Raw genomic sequence first — 21,395 nt, forward strand, 5'->3', positions numbered from 1 at the left:
TGTTACTAGACTGTTTTTTCAAATCCAGCTTCATGTATATTCCCAACCTCCACAGGGGCGCTAGTGAGCATGAGGGCCAACTTTATGCACATGGGCTGGGAAGGTTGTGTGTGTGTGTGTGTGTGTGTGTGTGTGTGTGTGTGTGTATGGGGGGGTGCGCAAAAAGCCTAGGGTGTAAGGAGAGAACAGGAAATGACAGACCCAGGAGGCTAGTTTTGCTCAAAATGCTTTGTTTATTGCTCTATTCAATGACCACGAGCGGATTATAAAAAGACACCAAATGCCTCTGTTTGCCGTGGAATAAATACTTAAAGTCAGCATTAAAAACACGTGGCTCCAGGATAACACATGTTGCCAAAGAGTCATGCATGCCCTGCTCATGGGCTCTCAACACACATGGATAAGGGAACACACACAGAGTGACATGTAGAGAGACACTTGCGGTTTCCCATAGTGACACAGAAAGATGTCTCCGCAGGTCTGGAGCTGTCCCCATCCCATGCTTGGAGGCCCCCCTCAGGGCTCAGATCTTTGGGATTCCCTACTTCATCTGTCTTCTTCCTCTCCAGTGGCTCATAGGCTGGAGATGCCCATCCTTGCCCAGGAGCCTTCTTAGCTGGGATCTCTCTGTCAACCATCACCTGCTTCCCTGCCTGGTCTCTGCCATCCACATCCTAGTGGCCAAATGCACTCTGTATTTTCAGGGGAGCCAGCGGGGCCAGAGGCAGGTAGGTATCTCTGCCTGAGGAGCGGGGTGAGAGTCTGGGTGTGGGGATGTGCGTGAGGGCTGAGGGGCGAGAGTTCAATTCAGTGCTCCTTTCCTGACTGAGGGGACACAGTGTTTGGTACAGATAGCTGTGATGGATGGACAGACAGAACACATTGTGGTAGGACACTTTGGGGGTGTGGCATGGAAACATTTTGGACCAAGTAGCTGTGGAACCATGGTTAAAACTGAGGCCCCAGGTCTATATGGTGTGGGTCAGGCCCAGGGGCCCCAGGCCTGGCCTGGCACATTCCTCCCCTGCCATCCCTAACTCTGCAGTACATACAGTAGAAGAGTTAGGCTTGGGGTAGGGACCAGACCAGGACAACAGATGAGGAGCAGACTGAAGAGAGGGAAGAATGAGGGGGAGGGCCAGCAAACAGGCCCAGGACCCAAGGCAAGATCTTGGGTAGTTGGGGTGAAGGCCCAGCTTCAGGCTTGGCAGTGCCCAGTGGATCTCAGAGGAAGAGCGTGGTCACTCTGAGGACTGGAGGGACAGCTGCTTCTCATAGAGGCTCATGGCGTGGTGCACAAACTGGTACTGTTCGCATGTCTGGATCATGCCACCCCTGCCCAGTAGAGATGCAGTATGCTGTGGGAGGGGTTCCCCCAAAACTAGAGGCACCAGCTTGTCTGTAGCTTAGAGAGACCAACTCTTCCCAGCTATGGTCCTCTGCCCCTTTTTTTTTAGGGATACACCTTTGTTTCCAGGCCCTGTCCTTCCCACTAGCTGCCTCTCTTCTGCCTTCCTCCAGAAGAGAGTTGACTGGATTCTGCTTTCTCCCATTTGGTTTTTCTTCTCCCCATCTGCTTTACATACTATGTCTGGTTTGTCAACTGTCCCTTGATTCATATACATGTCATACTGCCACCCTCTCCTCCCCTTATCAGCAGGCTGACCTGTCCTGACGGAGCTGACACGTGGTCTTTAGGATGTCCACCACACCCTCACGTCGCAGCTGCTGGCAGCAGATGCTGGTGGCAATGAAGCAGCCAGTTCTCCCAATCCCTGCACTGAGGGCCAAGGGGATGATGGGGTGAGGGACAGAGCAGCTTAGGGATGGGAGTGGCCCTGCCCCAGTGGTTGGCCGGGAGAACCCACCTGCAGTGAACGATGATTGGAGAACAATGGGGTCTCTCTTGCTGGGCTGCCTCCTCCACCTCCCGTACCAGGTGTAGGAGTGGGGGAGCCCGGTCTGGGGTCTTCTGGTCAGGCCAGGATGTGAACCAGTAATGTTTCAAGCTTCGCTCTTCAGTCCCTCTCTGCCCAGGAGAGAGAGAGAGCCCCCCACCCCCATATACATGTGAATGCTTTCAGACCTAGTTCATCCAAAGATGGTGACTGGAAGGGAGGAAAGGGAGGAACACAGAGTACGGATCCTTAGTCCGTGTCTACCATATTGCCTAATGGCACGAGACAGGTCAGTGTGTGCGTGCATGTGACATTGGCTTCTAAACTCTAAAATCATCCAAGAAAGGCAAAGGGCCTGTTCTCTAATTTATTACTGTTGGAAAGTTCCTTATCCTGACACATGTTCCAGGTACCCCTAGTCACATGACCGAGAGCGCAGGCACTGTACTCCTGCGCACTCCACTGTCCTCATTACCTCATAGCCTCCTCTCTATTCTACCATCCCATAGGTAGGTCCGACCTTCCTCCTCCTTGACTACCAAAGACCCGTAGCATCAAAATGGTCCCTCCCCAGCATAAATCTGGACACTTCACTGTGTTTAAGACCTTTTGCTGCCTTGGCCTGATGGTTCAGGCCTGTAAATCTAGCTATGTGGACGCCTGAGGCAGAAAGATCACAATCTCAAGGTCTACATGGGGTCTGCAGAGTAAGTTCCAGGCCAGCCTCGGAAACTTAGTGAGACTGTCTCAAAATGGTAAAAAGGGCTAGGGGCCGGGCGGTGGTGGCGCACGCCTTTAATCCCAGCACTTGGGAGGCAGAGGCAGGCGGATTTCTGAGTTCGAGGCCAGCCTGGTCTACAGAGTGAGTTCCAGGACAGCCTGGGCTATACAGAGAAACCCTGTCTCGAAAAACAAACAAACAAACAAACAAACAAACAACCCCCCAAAACCCCAAACAAACAAACAAACAAACAAACAAAAAAGGGCTAGGGATGTGGTTCAGTGAGAGAGTTTTGGCCCTGTGTGAGTGAGAACCTGGGTTAAATCTCTAATCCCACACTAAACCAAGAAACCCTTCACCGTAGACTGAATGCGGTGGCTTCCTCCCCCAGCTTCGTATGTTAAAACCTCCTTTCCCCGTGTGTGAGAATCTGAAGATGGGTCAGGAGTTCACTCCTTCAGATGTGATTCATACCCTTAGAGTAGAGACCCCAGGAAGTTCCCTCACTCCATCATCCTTCCTGCCCTGGGAGGACTCAGTCCAGGAAATGGGCACACATGTGTGCTTGCCCATATCGCTGTACCTTCTGCGTGCTAGGAAAGCTTCGCTACTTGCCCACTCCCGGTCACCCCTTCCCGATCCTCCAGGACGCCATGCAGCACTCCCAGGAAGCAGCCTCTGCCCCAGAGCGTGCCATCTGGCAGACTGCCCTTCTCCATCCTTGCCTAGCACTACTTGGTGTTTACCATCTTATGGGTGCTCCTGGCAGAGTCCAGGACACAGTTATGCTCCCAGTACCCGACCCAGAACCACAAAGCAGGTGCTTGGAAACACCCTCCATTACCAAGACACCCTGGTTCTTCTTCTCTAGCCTGTCTCATAGCCTCTTTATTTGGAAGAGGGTTCCTCATGTCCTTGGGTTACTCTGCAGTGACAGTGACCACACCGACTGCCCCTCACTCCCTGGCCTTCAGGCTTTCCAGGAAGTCTTGGTGTTAGATGCCCATGTGGACAGTGTCCACATGACAGGATGGGGCTAAGGCACCCTGGCATCTTGCCCAGCATTGCATCCAGTGAGAGACAGGGCAGCCCAGAGAGACACATGTCAGGTCCTGAGCTGTTTTATGTGGCTAAACCCTATGGCTGTTAGCGTCAGCATCATGCTGTTTCTGAATAGGGCATCCGCTTCCTGGCACTTGACTTAACTTCTCTAACTTTCTGGGCTATCACAGGGTTCTCCACCTTCCACGAACACATCTCATCACTTCTCCAAACCAGAACCTTCTGATGCCCCAAAGGAGCATCTCTCCTCTTCTGCTTATCCCAGAAGCAGTGCAACTTTCCTGTGGGAGGACGCCTTCCCCAACTCTTCTGAGCTGCTTCGTGTTGTTCACATTTTGTGTGTTTTCCTTTTTCCTGCCATTTCCTGTAACCATGACTGTGTGTCCCAAAGTAGCAAGGAGTGCCTGCCCTCTGCTGGTGGGCATTTTGAGTGCATCAGACATGAAGCCAGCACTCCATTGGAAGGGACATTACTGTCACTCAAAGTCATAAGGAACTCTCAGTTAAGATATGGACAATGCTGGAAGCCCTTGAAGCCTCCTTGCCCAGGTAGTCTGCCCTTGAGAAGATGTGGAGAAGAGCTGCTGTGATCAGCAGTGCACAAGAAGAGCTTAATGCACACACAAGCAAGTTTGAAAAGCCGAGGCTCTCTTAGTGTCTGAGTCTATTGACCCCTGCTTACCAGTAAGGCCTGGGAGTGCCGTAGGCCGATGTGTCACCTACAGTAAGGCCTTTCAGTACTGTTTTCAGTTAGGGGTCTCATCTAAGTCTCCCTGACAGCCCTTTCCTGTCTAGGTCCAGGCCTCACCCTGAGAGAGATGAGTCGTAGCCGGTAGTCCTCCGTGTGGATGACTTTCTGCACAGTGATCTCCACGCCGTCGTGGACTACCTGCTCTTCTGGCCAATATTCCGTGCACTTCTGCAAGGACCGAGATCAGGCTGGGTTATATTCCTGTTCCTCCTCCACATCCCTTCCTGCTCTACTGGGGCCAGCAGACGGGTGTACAAGGATGACAGCCTTCATTTTAGGGGTCTGTGTTGAAATCTTGACTTCATAACCTGTAACTTACTCCTTATTTCTGAGCCTCAGTTTCCCCATTTGAAAAATGAGAATGATGCCTTTTTGTAGGACTTTGTGTGTGTGTGTGTGTGTGTGTGTGTGTGCCTATGTGTCTGTGCCTATGTGTGGAGGTCAGAGTTTCTCAAGTGTTGTTCCTCATGGGAAGTCCACCTTGGTTTTTCAGACAGGATCTCTCATTGGCTTGGAACGCAGTAGCTAACTAGACTAGCTGTAGATCTAGATCTACAGCTCTAGATCTGCCTGTCTCTCAGCTTCCCTAGCACTGGGGATACAGCTGCATGCACACAGCATACCTGGACTTATTTACATGGGGATAAAACTCAGGTCTTCAGTTGAGCTTTCTCTCTCTCCAACCTCCCTCTGAAGGAATTATTTGTTTTTTTTTAAAGTAGAGATTTCAATTAAATAAGCCTGTTCATCCTGAGCATGCACACCAGTGGCAGACATGATGTGCAGACTGGGATGCAACAGAGGATGATGTCTGAAATCATAGCCACTGGATGCGGTGGGAGAAGCCAGCTACAGACCCTGCTCGGCTTTGTGTGGCCTTGAGTGTACACCTTAACTCCCAACACCTCTCATTTCCTTATGTTCACAGCTGAGTGCATGCCAGGCTCACAAGAGTCTCATAAAGATCAGCATGCAAATGAGATGCTTCAAGTGGGGCACGAAGCAGGGAGCAATGGCACAGGGCCCCTACCTCGTTCATCTCCTCGATGTTGGTGATCATGACGATGATGGGTGTGCGCTCCTGCCATACCATGCGCCAGAAGTCGGCCACAGTGCTGACGATGGGTCCCTGGGTGGCGATGTACACCTTCTCCTCCCCACTGTAGCCCTGCAGCCACCCAAGTCCGGCCCGTCAGTCAGGTCAGGGTCGGAGGCGCCACTCCCGGGGCCCCATCCCACACTTAAGCTCCTCTTGGGGCTTGTAGGAGCCACACTGGCTTGGGGGGACAAGTCTGAAGGATAGATTGTATCAGCTCAGGCCTCTCCTTTAGTGGAAGACTCTTGGGATGGAGCTACATACCCGGATGTAGTTGGCATTGATGTAGGAACTCAGAGGATCTTCAGGGTCTGGTGATGTCAGACGTACCCTGCTGTGAGGATCTGTGGTGGGAGACAGGTGAGGGTGTGAGCTGGGCCCAACCTCTCCGTCCTCCTCCACAGCACCCACATTTCCTCTGGGATCACAGCCAGTATGTGCTGTTACAGGCACTGCAGGAATGTCATGAAGAGGCACTACCTGATAACCTCTTTTTTCTTATAAAGATGAAAATGGTTATCAGGGGCTAGTAAGATGGATCAGAGAGCAGAGATGCTTGCTGCCAAGCATAACAACTTGAGTTGGGTCCCTGGGACTCATGTGCTGGAGGAGAGAACTGAATCTCACAGGTTGTCCTCAGACCTCTACAAGTGTGCCCCATACACTTATATACGTGTGCATATAAAATAAATAAATATTATTAGAAAGAGAGTTAAAAGGAAAAAAACCATAGCCCCTGGGCCAAGAAGCGGCACCCAACAGCATATGGCAAGTGCTACATAACAAATGTAACTGCCGGTGATCCTGAGTTTCCACCAGACATTGGGAATGGAGAAGAACCTAGAGTTGTTGGGATGGTGATGGAGGTGACGGGCATTTCAGCCTTCTGCCAGCCCCCATCTCTGCCTACATCATGTCAGGTGATATGGGTGTGGACAGTTCTTGTAGAGAGCACATAGTAGTGGCTCAGGGGAGGGGACAGGTAAGAGTAGGCAGAAGGGAGTTTCTGCATGCCTAACAGAAGAGAGTGCTCAAGCAGGCAGCTCTGCCTGGACTGTCTTGGTTTGCCTATTTAGGCTAAGGTGCTAGAAGGACAGATGTGGGCACTGTCCTCTCTGGCCAGATGTGAGAACTTTGCAATCAGAGAGTCGCTGTGGTGGCGGTCATGATTGCAGGTTCATGTCAGCTCTGCTTGATGCTGTGTTTATGAGAAGAAGCTTCTACTCTGGATCAACAAGAGATGAATGATCCCTGCCTCAAAGATAGCATAGCATTAGGTAGGAAGACAAGTAGAGCATGCCCTGAGAGCTCTGGGGCTGGAGGAACAGAGGGGACTGTGACTGGGACAGGGGGGTTGTGGCACTTTTCAGGGGGTCGGAGGACCAGGAGGAGAAACAGCAAGCAGTTTGTTTGAGCAGGTGCACAGGCCAAGGCTGAGACTGGTGAGAAATAGAAACTGGAGAGGAGCCAGATGCCAGACAGGGTCACATACCATGCTTAGAGAGGGTGACATTGACTGTGCTTAAGGAAGAAGGGGACATGATTAGATTTCTGTTCTGCCACATCGTGTGAGAGGCAAGAAGGAGAAAAAGCCCAAGTCAGAATACGACTGCCTGCCACAATCCAATAAGAAGTGTCAAGGTCACAGGCTGTCCTGCCTGGCATCTTTCCCAGGGACATTTATGTCAGTGTACCATATGTAAATAGTGCTCATTAGACTTGGGCAACATGGACGACTGAACACCCACAAAGTCATTTGGTAATAAGGATGGAAGGGAGGGGCCTGGATCTGAGGGAATCATCTGCTTTTTCACTCAAGAAGGACCAGTGTGCCTCCTCCCAGTTGCTTGCTGTCCTTTTGGGGCTTGAGGTACTGTGCTGAATGGGACAGCATGGTGACCCTAAATTGTGATCTTCATACTGTTTTGCTGGTGTGATTGCTCACCCCGGGACTGTCTACAGAGCAGTTTCTTTTGCTGGATACCAAGCTTTGTGTGCAGAATCCAAGTTCTCAGTCCCTGGGATGGGGCTCAGGACATGTGTGTGATCAGTGGTAAAAATAAATCTCAGGGTGTTCCTGATCACAGAGGATGCCTCTGTGGTCCATGTTCTTTGTCTCCCCACCCCCACCCCATCCAGTCTCTTAAGGTTCAGGGTCAGCTCTGCCTGGCTGTACAACATTCTGTGCTGAGTGTAGGGGCCTGGAGGTTTCCTATGGTTGAAGGAGGTGGGATGCCGTCAACCATCCAGCAGGACCACACAGAGTATGGCTAGCTCCAGTGGCCATTCTAAGGAGCGAAGCAAAATGCTGGGTTCTGGGGTGGCCAGGCCGTTGCCTGGAGGAAGAACAGGAGCAGGGAGGATAAGTTGGGAAAAGAGGTGAGCAGCCCAAATAAGGCATCCTGGCCTTAAATGGTGCTTTGTTTAAACGTAACTACCTAGAGACTGTGTCACCATAGCAACCACAAGTCGATATTTTAAAAGTTAAAAATAAGTCATGACATCTTACATGCTGTTGGAGATGCTGATGGCAAACTGCTTTTTCAGGGCTCACTACTCCACACACTGGGTGGAGTAGGTTTTGGGAGGGTTCACTTCCAACACCCCCATCCTTCTGAGGTAACCCCCAGAGGGTCTTGATGAAAATGACCTGACAATGGCATCATGGGATAGAATGGGAACAGTAGGTCAGCTGGTCTAACCACCTCCAAAGGAGACAAGCCCTGCTCAGGCCATACAGGGGGATCGCTATGTAGCCTCACTGGATACACCCCATGAGAGACAGATCACCACAGGATGACAGCACCTCATTCCCTTCCGGAGGTGGCTCTGCTTGTTAGAGGACTGACAGTCAGGTTCTACAGAACACAGGTAATCAGAAGAGCCCGATTCTGGGTTCACAGAAGCCCAGGTTTAAAGCCTTGGCTTACTAGCTGTGTGACTGTGGGTAAGCCGCTTACCTTCTCTGAACCTTTAACGTTTTCTTAAAATATGATGTACCCACTCAGAAGAGAAAGGCCACACATACACTTCATTGCTTCAGAACCACCCTGTGTAAGTGCCTCTACAGTTGCATTCTATGCCTCTGGCCAGGAAGGACAAGGGTCCAGGAACAGAAGGTGAAGCAGTCCCTGCTCATTTCTTCTCTTTCCTGGTTGTCCCAGCCTCCATAACATCTCCTGTGCTGTTCATTCATCATCCCCAGGGGCCCCGGACTTGAGGACTTCCCAGATGACAGAACCTCACTTCCCTCCCCACCCCGGGGCAGCATGTACTCACTGGGAAGGATGGTTTTGTAGCGATTCTTCCGCACTAGCCCTGGGATGTCGTACTCCTTTGGGTCCACAAAGTTCATGGGGATTTCCTAGGAGAGGAAGACATGGGAGTGTGAGCAGCTTCAGGATGATCTTCCCAGAAGTCCAAATTCAGAGGCTGCTCACCTCCAACTGCCAGTGCTGGGACTGCTTGAGTTCATGTATTCATTTGACAAGCATTTTCTGCTAAGTGAGTTAGCACGCACACACATTTAGAATAGTTGCTGGCATATGCCAAGGGCATAAAGTAAATAGCACAGCAATTGTCTATTGAGGGCCAGCCTGGTTTGTGATAGACGTTCAATAAAAGGCCAAGAGAAAACACAAGACAAAAAGTGACCTTGCCAGCCACCGCCTCCTTCCCTGCTCTCTTTGCAGCAGCCAGCCGGGTAGCTCTGGGGACTCGTGTTCCTGCCATCTGTCACTCTCTCCTTGGACTTTTGTTTGAGATGTTCACTTTTTGATAATATCTGCCCACCTTCATCTCCTCCACACATCTATCTGAGGTTACTTCCTTTAGGAACCCTCCCTGATGGCCCACTTAAAAAGAGGGTTTGGTTCTCCATCCCTTCAGTCCTTTTGTCCCTTTGAAGCAGTGCTGTGTCTGATGGGCACCCTAGTGTGTGAAGTCTCTGTGGACCTGGCCTCCCTCTCTTGTCCCTTTCCCCATTTTCCCTTATACTGGAGACTGAACCTAGAGCCTTGTGCATGCTGGGCAAGTACCCCACCACTGAGCTAAGATCCCAGCTCTCTCTTTTCCCCTTACCCTTTTAAATTTTGGGGCAGAGTCTCAGTAAGTTGCTTACTACCCCGAACTCATTATGTAGTCCAGGCAGGCCTTGAACTTGTGATCTTCCCGACTTGGCTTTCTTTTTTCTTGATTTTCCATTCTTAGTCATGCCTCCCACCTCTGCCCAGACCCATGTGGGTCTATGTTCATGTGCTGTACTTGCTGAGAGTACTAGTTTTAGCCCTGTATCTCCAAACTGGCTCTAACTGTTAGGTTCACCCCAGCTAAATCCTCTCACTGGGATGCCTCCCCATGCAGTTTCTCCTAATCTGTCTGTGTACTCTGGCTTCTGACCATATTGCTCACGGACTCTGGATATGCTATACGGTCTTTGCCCAATGCAGACAGTGGAACTTAGGGCTCTTGTGAGAATCAAAAGAAATAATAATTAAAAAAAAAAAAAACCCTCAACCACACACATGTGCAGAATTGCCTATGGAGTGGGTGAGCAGCCTGTGTTCCTTCCTCCTTGACAAAAATCATTGGTATCTATTGAGCAGGAAGGGACACGGAGGACTCTTTACACAAGAAGTGGGAGCTGAGAGTGGGAGCCGAGGCTGGGTAGTGGAGGAAGACTACCCAGACATGAGAGACTCTGAGGTGAGAATGATGAGAGGAAGGTCCCAGTCCCCTGGCCCATAAGTGGACAGCTCCTGCTGGTATGGGAGTGGAGCACAAGGCTGGAGAAGAAAGCTGGGGCCCAGCACTGTTCTGCCGGTGGAGTGTGGAGCACTGAGCCCACGTGGCTCAAGGGGATGAGCTACCTGACTGGTGAGCCTGATGGGAAAATGATTGGGGCCTCAATTCCTCCCTTCTCACTCCTGGAGTCCTCTTATAACTGTGGGTGCAGACCCATGGGGCAAGCCAAGCCAAGCCAAGACTCCCGTGGCAGTGGAGACTGCTATTTCTGAGGCTCAGTATAAAAAGCACACGCACGTCACACTCAGACGAGGCTCACTTCAAACTTACACACTCTAGGCAGGGGGTCAGGACTGTCACTTCTCGGGTCCTTCTAGATCTAATACATGTTGGTTAGAGGTTGGGAAAGGAGTTAGGACCTAAGCTTTAAACCCAGGGGAGAAAAGGGGAGACCTAAGGACATGGAGAGAAACGTCCCTGATAATGTAGTCAGAGAAGGGTGGGAAGACAGGACAGTGCAAAAACAAAATGTTCTTGTCCCGTGGGCTTTGACCCGGCTTTGTGTGTGCTGCTAGGCACAGAGTCTACCACTGAACCACACCACCAGGCGGTTACTGCTTTCTCAGCTTCCAAAGAACAGCCCTTGAAACAGATCCGGAACCACCACTGTCTGCCTGCCATATGGTATTGTCCCCTTTAACTCCCACAAGGACCCTGCCAAGTACCACTGTTGGTCTGACGTGTGGTATCATCTCCCTAACTCCTGCCATTTGTCTGACTTTCTAGGTGAGGATATCAGGTCTCAGAGACTGAAAGCTTGCGCAGGATGCTGAGGGAGAGGACGGTAAGGGGATGTTTGTCTCTTCCATGTTTGGGTCTGTACACTCGAGCCCTAACTGGGTGGGTGGTGGACCACTGTGTGTACAAAGGTGGGGTGGACACTTGGAGGGACTCACAAAGAATTCTGCCTGCAGTAAGAAAGGGTCCAGGGCCTTCTCATGCAGCTCCTCTGCCTGGAGGACACGGGAGGCACTGAGCAGGTACTCATGGGCTGACTCCTCTCGTGGGGACACCAGGTAGCCAAAGCCCTCCTCGTTGCAGCCAGGAGTACACATGTCCAGGGTCAAAGAGACATTGGAGCCCCTCCTGCAAGGGTCACAGAAGGAGGAGAAAGGTGGTCAGTGGAGAGCAGAGTGGGCTCCAGGAAGAGGGATGTGTCAAGAACCTGTCCTAAGGACCATACAGCTTTGCCTACACCCCTGTCTGCTCCTTTCCACAGTGGGGTGGAGACCCCTGTTCCAAAAGCTTCACCCCCATGCTGTTCCTAGTGGCTCTCCCATGGACTCTGTTGAGGAAGGAGACCCACAGCGGAGACATCTACTAAGGTGAGGCTCAAACTCAAGAGTACAGCTTCAGACCTTAGTAGCACAGTTCTAGAATGAGGCTGTCATGGGGTCAAGTGCATCCCAGCTAGGGGAGGCCAGAATCCTCTTTGTCCAAGGGAGGAGGAAGCCCAAGGGCAGCCAGAAGCAGCAAAGATGTCTACACTGGACCAACTCCATCATGCACACTGTCTAAAACATCAGGACGGGAGGATCCTCATTACATAGAAAGGAGCACTGAGTTTCAGAAGGGGGCTAACATTGCCTAGGCTTTCTCCATGAGGAAGTGGCTGAGCCAAGAAGTATTGTCTAGGTTTTCTGAGCCCTCATCGAGTATTTTTAGGACATTGTGTGGGTATCTCAAACCAGATATGAGTTAGCTTACTTAGTTCTAAACAAAGGGTGTCACTATCTCCCAAAGCATGCTCATGAAATCCTGTGGGGCACTCTAGGGAAGTAGGGTTTTCATGCCCAGGAGGTTTTTGGGAAATGCTATCTATTGTCCCTTTGTCAAGTCACAAGTTACAAGGAACACAGGTAAGTCAAAACTTAAGTAATCTTAAGTAAAAACTGTAAGGAAACTAACTGTGACTTCTTCAAGCCAAGGAGAGTATGGATGTGCGTATGTACACACCTGAACATGCCCGTGTGTACATGGGAAAGAACTGTATTATTATTTTTGGGTATTCATCTTGAGGTATCCTTATCACCATGCATTACTGAAAAAGGACATGTCTATACATGCTAAACTACGGAGATAACCCTGTCCTCTAAACCAGGAGTTAGGCATCTACCCTCTAAAGTAGCTGAGAGTTTGTGATCCCAGGCCCATCCCTCCTCTACCCCTCCCACCTCTCCTGCAGACCCATGGACTTGACAGTCAACGAGGTGGGATCAGTCTCAGGCTTGATGTCCATCACACAGTCAAACACAGGTGTCTCAGGCACCGCATCCAGGTCCAGGAAGTCATCCTCTACCTTCTCCTCCATCCACTCTGAGTAGGTGAAGGAGGGCTGCCGGCTCACTGATTGACGCCTGTCCTCTGGGGGCAGTGGGGCAGGTGGCTCTGGGGGTTCCTTGAGGAGGTGCCACACCTGGTTGGGAGCACACAGCATCATGGACCCGGGATTGTGTTTGTTGCCCTCTTGGCTCATGGGGGTATCCTGTGGGATTGAGCCCTCTGATGCTACAAGGTTTGGAGCAATGGCATTCTTCTGGCTCCTACATGTTAGCCCCCCTTCTCTGTCCCGTTTCTTGTGATTTAATCTAGAGCCTGGGGTTATTTCTGCCTCTGCCCTTTCTCTCAGCCCTACTAACTTCTAGAAAGGAGCCTCCTGCTTTAAGGAGGTACACTGACTGAAGGAGACAAACCCATCTTTGGGAAAATTCCTAGGGTCATCCTGCTTATGGAGCAGATGGAACTGGTGGGAAGTGGGGCTAGAGACAGAGAGAAAGGGGGGAGGGGCGGATGGCACTGAGACTGAGAACAGAGGCACCTTACCAGGGTGGTGATGATGACCAGGCTCACAGTCAGAGAGACTAGCAGCAGACTTGGTATGCCCCAGGTCCCAGAACCCAGCCAGGCCTGGGGAATATCAGACAAACTGGTCAGTGTACTGAGAGACTGGGGAAGGGCAGTGCTCTTATCTATTACCCCATCCTGGGTCTGGGTAGGATGACCACAGAAGGCCTTTGGGTTCTTGGAAGCATATTTTAAACTCAGATGTCCTGGCTAGGTGTTGTGAGGGTGGAATGGGAGTCCCAGCTTAACCCACTCCATCCCACTGTCCTAGAGGTCCCTCAGAGTTTACTCACCACAGGTCCCAGATGGTTCAACACTGTGAGCGAAGAGGAGATGAGGTCTGTGGTGTTCTGCAGCCAGGAATGGCCATGGCCACTGAGCCAGAGCACCCCACAGGCGAGCTGGGGCAGTCAGGGGTGCAGACTGAGTGTACAGCTGCACCCCTTTACCCCTATGTTGCCCTGCAAAGTTCACTTTCAGCCCCCAGGAAGCTCCCGAGCCTCTCAGACTGGGCAATGGAGGGAAGGGTGGTATACCCAGAGGGGGCCTCAGCACTCTTCAGGAGAAAAGCTAATCACCGGCAACTGAGGCAGCCCTCCCCACAGGAGACCCCACAGGTACACACAGAAGGGAAGTCTTCCAGAAAGGCCTCCTTAGACAGGAGGTCTTCTGAGAGAACTCTGAAGGACACCAGGCTCAGGGACCAGAGATCCCTGCCCTGTCTTTTTAGTTAGGGATTAGGGTTGGCAGGATATGAGGAAATTAATTCCTGAGACTGTAGCTCAGAACTCCGGCCTTCCCTTCACTCCAGTCATGAATACTTGAAGTAACTGAGGCCACCAGAAAGGCCCTCATCCCTCAACCTCCCCAGGCAGCCATCTTTGGGAGAAGTAGAAGGCTATCCCTCAACCCACCCTGTCTCTTCAGGCCCTGGTGAGGCCCGTGACAGTCTTACCAGGAACTGAGAGGCAGCAAACAGGCACAGGCTGCTTCTGACGGTGAGGGAGTGGCTCCCGGCGCCTTGAGGTGGCAGCTTCTGAGCTGGCTCAGAGGGTGGTGAGGGTGGCGGGGGTGGTGGCATCTCTTTCTGCTTGCTGGGGAGTCCTTCGGCCTCGTCCAGTGCTTCCATCTCTACCGGCTGGGGGAGACCTTCGGAAGGTGGGACAGGAGACGTTGGTTGGTGACTTGGCTCTGTCTGAGCTCAGGGCTCTGTGGACCTATGGTGGTCTGGCCCCTTTTGGGGTTGCTGTAGCTTTCCTTTCAGTCAGAGAGGCTCCACTTTCAGCAGTCACCCTCGATTAGCAAAGCAATATTCACCTACCTTCGTCAGAGAGAGCTACGTGTGGGTGGACAAATTATTTCTCTTTTATTTCTGCAGTAAGAGAGTTAAAATGGCAGGGGGTTTTCAGAGTTAATACCGTTGTATTTACGCAGCTTCATTCTTTCCCATTTCTTAAGGAAACAAAAACAACTACCTCAAACTCAATTAAAAAAGCAAGGGGGAAATAAAAAAGAATCCGGCATAAGCAGGCCGTGACCCTGAACAACCCGCCCACTCCTGCTCTCAGGCTTGTCTTTTGTGATGTGTGCTCTAAGTGGGGCTGGAAGACTGAAATCCTGGGGTGCTTATGATTGTGCATCTTCCCCACCTAGAGACCCCTATACCAATTAGACCAGGAAGCAGAAGTCAGCAGGATGGAAGAAAATCTTGGTGAGAAGGATAAATAATGGCTATCTGGTGTCTCGTTCTGGCATGACTGCAATTGGTATAGCCTAGGGTACTTGTTCTTTGAACCTCAGTTTCCCCATCTGGGAAATGGGGGCTGTGTTCAACATTATTAGCCTTTCCCTTTTAAGACAATTATTATTATTATTTAAAGACTTGCTTATTTAATGTATATGAGTACACTGTCGCTGTCTTCAGACACACCAGAAGAGGGCATTGGATCCCATTACAGATGGTTGTGAGCCACCATGTGGTTGCTGGGAATTGAACTCAGGACCTCTGGAAGAGTAGTCAGTGCTCTTAGCTGCTGAGCCATCTCTCCAGCCCCCAATAATTATTATTTTTAATGTGCATAGGTGTATGTGTCTGAATGTGGGTATGTGTGCACGATTGCAGCTGCCCAAGGAAGCCAGAGGCATTGCAGTCCCTGGAGCTGGAATTACAGATGGTTGTGAGCTGCTTGACATGGGTGCTGGGAACGAAACTTGAGTCCTCTGGAAGAACAGCAAGTACTTTTAACCACAGAGCCATCTCTCCCTATCCCCCAGTCTTTCCTGTCTTAAAAACTATTTATTAGTTGAGGGCATGCATGCACATGCCTTAGTGAAAAGATGATTCTTTGAGGCAGAGTCTCTCATTTTTTGGTGCTGTGCTGTAGGTGCTCCCAGCTGATCCTCCTTCCTGTCCTTCTCCCATCTCCCCTTAGAAATGCTGGGATTTCATATGCAATTTGAAATCTTTTTAAGTTTTCTATGTGGGTTCTGGGATTGAACTCAGGGTGTTAGATTTGCATAGTCATCCTCCTGGATCCATTTTCTTCTCTCTCTCTCTCTCTCTCTCTCTCTCTCTCTCTCTCTCTCTCTCTCCTTCCTTCCTTCCCTCCTTCCCTCCCTCCCTCTTTCCTTCCTTCCCTCCCTTCCTTCCTTCCTTCCTTCCTTCCTTCCTTCCTTCCTTCCTTCCTTCCTTCCTTCCTTCTTTGAGAAATCATGAAAAACAGGCTGACCCACTATGTAGCTGAGGATGACCTTGAACATCTGATCAATGCCCTCCCCTGAACCCCCACTCTGCCTCCTGGAGTGCTGTGGTTACAGGTTTGCACCACCATACTTGATTCACAGATGCTAGGGACCACACCCAGGGCCTGGTTGCATTCAAGGCAACCACTTTACCAATTGATCTGTCTTCAGACTGCCCCTGCTTTTCATACTGAGCCTCTACACCCTGTCAGGGACAGCACAGGCTGTCACTAAGTACTCTGAGTGCCTCTGCTTGTGCCTGCAGGGCAGAGTCTCTGCTCTGTCCTGATTCTGGGGGTTGCTTTTTCATCAAGACTATTCCAAAAGAAATTTACCTCTAACATGCTGGCTTAGATCTGAGCATCCTGATATGTGGGGAACCAGGAACAGCATCCTCATTGAGTTCCAGATGCTGAGATTTCCATCTAAACTCAGGTCAGCATCCCACCCAGAAGAAAGAGCCTGACAAAGTAGATGTGTCCAGCTGGACAGGACAATTGGAATGTAGCTGTCCACACGTCACTATTCATGTGGACTTGCATGCGGAGCCGACACAACTGCACATGTGTTCACTCACTTAACATTTACCAAGTCTCTCATCAGACTTAGATGTGCAGGGTTATGCAAGAACATTGGGCCTGGAGATGCCTTATTAAAATTGCAGACTCTGTGCTGCCAGCTGCAGACTCCGGAGGGCTCCTCGATGCCATCGTCCAGCTGTACCTTTGCACAGGTGAGTTGCTGCTGTGTCTAATATTTGCCTATTATTCCCTCCACCTAGAATATTCCTTCAACACCCTGCTCCCTCCTTTGCCACTGTCTGTGTCACCTAGGAAACCCCTATTCATCTTGTGGTTGACAATTAAATGTCACCGGAACTAGGTTCTGCCCCGTTACCCATGCCCTTCCTTCATACTACCACCCACCGCAAGATACCTTGGCACGCCTCTGTTCTGAATGCTGGCATACATTAATTCACTTATTATTCACAGCATCCCTAGGAAGTTGGTACTGCCATCACTCCCCCTTCTTTTACAAAGGGGAGATGAAGGGCATCTTCCCTGCCTCAAGGTAGCCTGTTTGGTAAATGGAAGAGATGGGTTCAGTTTGAGGCAGTCCCTTGGGACTCTGGATACTACACTCACTATGGTTTGTAAAATGACATCACTGGCTCTATTCACCTCCAAGTCCCTGAGGCAGGGTAGTATCAGTTTGTTTGTTGGCATGTAGGTAGGATTGACTGGATGAATGCTGGAATGGCTAATGATATTATTTTACCCTGTTCCATTTGTTTGTTTGTATGTTTTGGACAGGTCCACCTCTGGCTGGCTTGGAACTCACTATGTAGATCTCTGACCTTGAACTCAGAGATCTCTCAAGTGTGGGATTAAGGATGTGCGCCACCTGCCTGGCTTCTCCTCTTCCTTTTCTTCTTTTTTCTCAATAAAGCGGTGGTGGTGGTGGTAGAGGGAGATAAATATATACTTTGCAGAGGTGCTAGGAAGACTTTAGATGCTACAGATAAACTGTATGCTTCCTGACACTTTGCAGGTACCTGATAACTGGCAGGTCATACTACAATTCGTGCTTTGCAATGAGTGATTGCTAGCTAGTTCCATGGGAAAACCAGACCAAATAAATGTGCATAGGTGATAGGTCAGAGCGCTGGTGGGCTCTAACAGGGAAAGAAGAGGGCGGCTTATCGTGGTGGGCACAGTTCGTGACCACTAAGTTCAGTTTGATCCTGGGTGCAAAGACAGGGAAAGCTGCTACTAGAAGCAAGACTGTGTCCCCTCTGTAGGAGAGTGATTTCTCAAGGGCAAGGCCCCTATGCTCGCATTTGACAGTGATGTCATGTAGGAAGGGGTGCAAAGGTGCAGGCCAGGGCCACTGGCTTCTAGGCCCAGCTCAAGCTGCAGCCCTTGAGTCGTGTCTCTTCCCTGGGCCTTTTCCTATGCCTATGTGTGCACAGGAACTTGAACTGGAATCTCATTCCTGTCTGTTTCTAACCTCAGAGGGTAACAACATTGAGCTCACATAGATTGGGACTTTGTTGCTTTCTTTTAAAAAATGATAGGTTTTCTCTAACCTACGCTGTGGCATAGTACTCATTTTGGTATTAAAATAGTTTTTTTTTCCCCTCCCAAAGTTTTGAATCAAATTTGTGCTTCAGGAAGACGGGTGACATTTATCCTGTAGCTTTGCCCTCGGGGTTACATGTGCTCCAGTCAGAGAAGCATGAAACTTGCCTGCAACAAAGTATCATGCAGCCGTTATATTATGATTCTGTGGATGAATATTTAGTAACATGGAAAGAAAGTTTGGAAGTTTGGAGTGTGAAAGGTGAGGCTATACACAGTGTGACCCTATTAGCCTTAAGCTGTAAGAAAAAAATGTGCTCAGGAGAAGATAGAGCATGCCCGATGAGGAGGGGATGGTGGTGCTCACAGGTAGCATGGCAATCTGATGCACAGTAAATGTTAACAGCAGTCTTCGTGTACTTATTGAGAAAGGGTGCCAGCGTGTAGCCCTGCTGGCCTATAGCTCTCTATGTAGACCAGGCTGGCCTTGAACTCACAGGGATTCATTTGTCACTGCCCCCCGAGTGCTTAGATCAAAGTCATGTGCCACCATGTCAGTCATGGAGGAGGGAGGAGAGGGAGAGGACAGGTGATTTTATTTATATATCAAATTCCTGTCTATCTATCTATCTATCTATCTATCTATCTATCTATCTATCTATCCATCTACCTATCTATCTATCAATCAACATATCTATCAACATATTTGTAGCAAGAAAGACATTCTTAAAAAGAAACAAAAAATTCTGAGTTCAGGTCTCATTAGTACTCTCGTTTCAGGCTCTGACTCCATCCACACTTAGAAGTGTGGGATACAGAGAATGCCAGTGCACATAGCTCTGCACCTAACATAACAGCCACTCAGAAGGCAGACAAACCCCTCTGGGAACCTGTGGCCACTACATTTGCATCTAGGAGATGGCAGACTGACTGCATGTATATGATGAGGCCCTGAGTGGAGATCTCAGAGGCAAAAGTGGAAGCTTTACACATTATTTCCCCTTTGAGACAGAGTCTCATGTATTACAGGTTTGCTACAAACTTCGGGTGTGGCTGAGGATGAACCTGAACTTCTAATCGTCCTCTTGCTTCTACCTCTCAAGTGCTGGGGTGATAGACACACATAATGGCACCTGCTTTTATATAATGATGGGATCAAGCCCAGGTCTTTGTGCATGCTAGGGAGGCACTCTGTTAACTGAGCCAAATAGCTTTAGCCTAAGGCTCTGTATTTAAAGAAAACGTCTCTCGGGGTTCTAATGAACCAAAGAATGAGATTTACCAGGCGCCAGGCAGATATACATCTTACAGAGCAGAGTTTATGTAAAGTCATTTTTTTGGGGCCAGTTAGATGACTCAGTGTGTTAAGGTCGTTGCCATGCAACTTGGTAACCTGAGCTTGATCCCTGGAACCTACATAAAGATGTAAGGGGGGAATCAATTTTATGAAGTTATCCTCTGATCTTCACATGTGTCATTCCATGTGTGACTCTTCTAATGTATCTCTTTCTCCTCCCCCACACTAATGGTAATATGAAAATTTTAAAAAATTGGGAATGAAAAAGATGGCTCAGTGGCTAAGAACACTGACTATTCTTTCAGAGGACTAGAGTTTAGTTCCCAGCACCTACATTAGGAGGCTCATGGCACCACATGCATGAATGTTAATATGTATAAACACACACACACATGCATAAAATAAAACACAAAATCTTTTTACATTTAAAAATTATTTTCTGGACAGAAATGATCTGATTAGATACACCACCAAACATATACATATATGATAAATGCATATCATCTGAAGGAGGTTCCGTAGACCTCCTATGAAGAAGCCCCGATCTCCACTGGTGGGCAGTGGGGATCCCTGATAGAAAGTGGTAGAAATTGCAGATATGGAGAACTGCACTGGGATCCCATTCGTGACTTTAGCCTCTGCTCATCTGTGTGTGAGTCCAGTGCATACTTATTTACGTGCCAAGAGCTTGGGCCACAAGGGTTTGCTTCCTTATCATTCAGTAAGGATTTACAGTAAGGATTTACGGTGTGCCTGTTTCCCAAGAACTGGGCCAGGCTCTGGGAATTTAGCAGTAAACAAGCAGTCCTACCCTTGAAGATGCCTGGGCCCTGGCCCATTAGTCCTGGCTCTTGTCCGTCTTCTAGAGATAATGCCACTTCTTATGGTCCTGTCCTCCCTCTCACTTACTGTCATGTTCAGGGAAAGGTGACATCACGTCCCTGGTGCTGTTCCCAAAGTAGTGGCATTGGCTTCTCTATGGCAGATGTTATCATTAGGCCCCATGTGTCAGGGAGAGGCAGACGCTTGTATGGAGGGTTAGCTTCAGTAGTTCACAGCGAGGTAGCCACTCAGGCTGCTTGCTTACAGGCGACTTGATATGAGGCTCTGACAGGCTTGTTTTGAGTAGGGTGAAAGAGATTTTTCCAGCTAAGGAAACATAGCCTTAGAGAAGTTAAACACCTTTCCTGAGTAAATGCAGGCTTAAGATTTGAACCCAGGGCTTCCTGACATTAAGGGACGGTTTTGCCATATGACTTCTTAGGAAAGGGTCACCGTAGCACAGGCAGGGAGGATAATGAGAGCTTGGAGACTGAAAAGGGAGGCCCCAGCCACGTGGGGAACCCTATCCGCTGTCCTGGGGCACTGTGCAGCTTTTGCGCATGATGGTTGGCTAATAGATCCTGGGATACTGAGTGGTATGGAGGGAGCGGGGAAGACTGACTGAGAGGCAGGACCAGTAACCCAGGCTAAAACTTTTGAGATCCAGGGTAAAGAGTGAAGGCAAATGGGCTTCAGGTGTCATCTGGAGCATTCGAGGACACACTGATCTCTCTTGTACCCCAGCTCTCAAATCACACCATTCAGTTCTGCAGTTCCTCTGCCCGGGGGCTGGTGCTGTGGAGCTCGAGAACCTTAGAGGCTCCCCAGTGACTCATCTGCCTGCTTCCAGCGGCAGCCCACCATAACTGGAGCTGAAGCCCGGCTCAGCCTGTTTCTGTTTATGTGTGGAGAGAGACTGTCCCATTCAGCTTTTCTTCTTTCTCAGAGTGGCCAGGAGTGACCGCCAAGCCAAGGACGGTCTACCGTTCACAGGAGACTATTGGCCACCTGGGCATGGCACTTAGTCCTGTTCAGGTTTCCAAAGCCATTGACTATTGAGCCAGGGACAATTTGAGGGACAGATATCTGGCTCAGCCTGCTAATTTCTCCGAAAAGACTGAGGGACAACTTGGGGACATGGCTTGCCTAAGGTCAACAGGAAGCTAAGTGGCAAAGCATGAGGGTTGCCTGCTACCCCAAGCATTATGAGCAAACACCCTCCACCCCTTTAAGATAGCATTTCCTATAGTCCAAGCTGGCTTTGAACTCTTCATGTAG

At 49.8% G+C, this 21,395-nt stretch overlaps 1 protein-coding gene across 9 annotated transcripts in view; it reads right to left on the reverse strand.

The window, feature by feature from the left end:
• Positions 1–213: 213 nt before the first annotated feature.
• Positions 214–21,395, reverse strand: part of Ptpn5 (protein tyrosine phosphatase non-receptor type 5) — a 53,882-nt gene continuing 32,700 nt past the window's right edge. For 4 of the 9 annotated variants that reach the window (XM_076934818.1, XM_076934787.1, XM_076934796.1 and 1 more), the window contains 12 exons: positions 14,131–14,324; positions 13,469–13,576; positions 13,155–13,238; positions 12,506–12,747; positions 11,228–11,417; positions 8,808–8,892; positions 5,793–5,872; positions 5,463–5,600; positions 4,490–4,600; positions 1,869–2,029; positions 1,667–1,780; positions 214–1,335 (listed from right to left, as the gene is read on the reverse strand). In XM_076934818.1, coding sequence (XP_076790933.1) covers positions 1,242–1,335; positions 1,667–1,780; positions 1,869–2,029; positions 4,490–4,600; positions 5,463–5,600; positions 5,793–5,872; positions 8,808–8,892; positions 11,228–11,417; positions 12,506–12,747; positions 13,155–13,238; positions 13,469–13,576; positions 14,131–14,324 — 1,601 coding nt within the window. In that variant the 3' untranslated portion in view covers positions 214–1,241. The remainder of the gene's footprint in view (positions 1,336–1,666; positions 1,781–1,868; positions 2,030–4,489; positions 4,601–5,462; positions 5,601–5,792; positions 5,873–8,807; positions 8,893–11,227; positions 11,418–12,505; positions 12,748–13,154; positions 13,239–13,468; positions 13,577–14,130; positions 14,325–21,395) is intronic. The other 5 variants (XM_076934811.1, XM_076934816.1, XM_076934799.1 and 2 more) reach the window with 2 other exon arrangements.

This window comes from Arvicanthis niloticus, chromosome 1, assembly GCF_011762505.2.
Source record: "Arvicanthis niloticus isolate mArvNil1 chromosome 1, mArvNil1.pat.X, whole genome shotgun sequence".
Taxonomy (NCBI): domain Eukaryota; kingdom Metazoa; phylum Chordata; class Mammalia; order Rodentia; family Muridae; genus Arvicanthis; species Arvicanthis niloticus.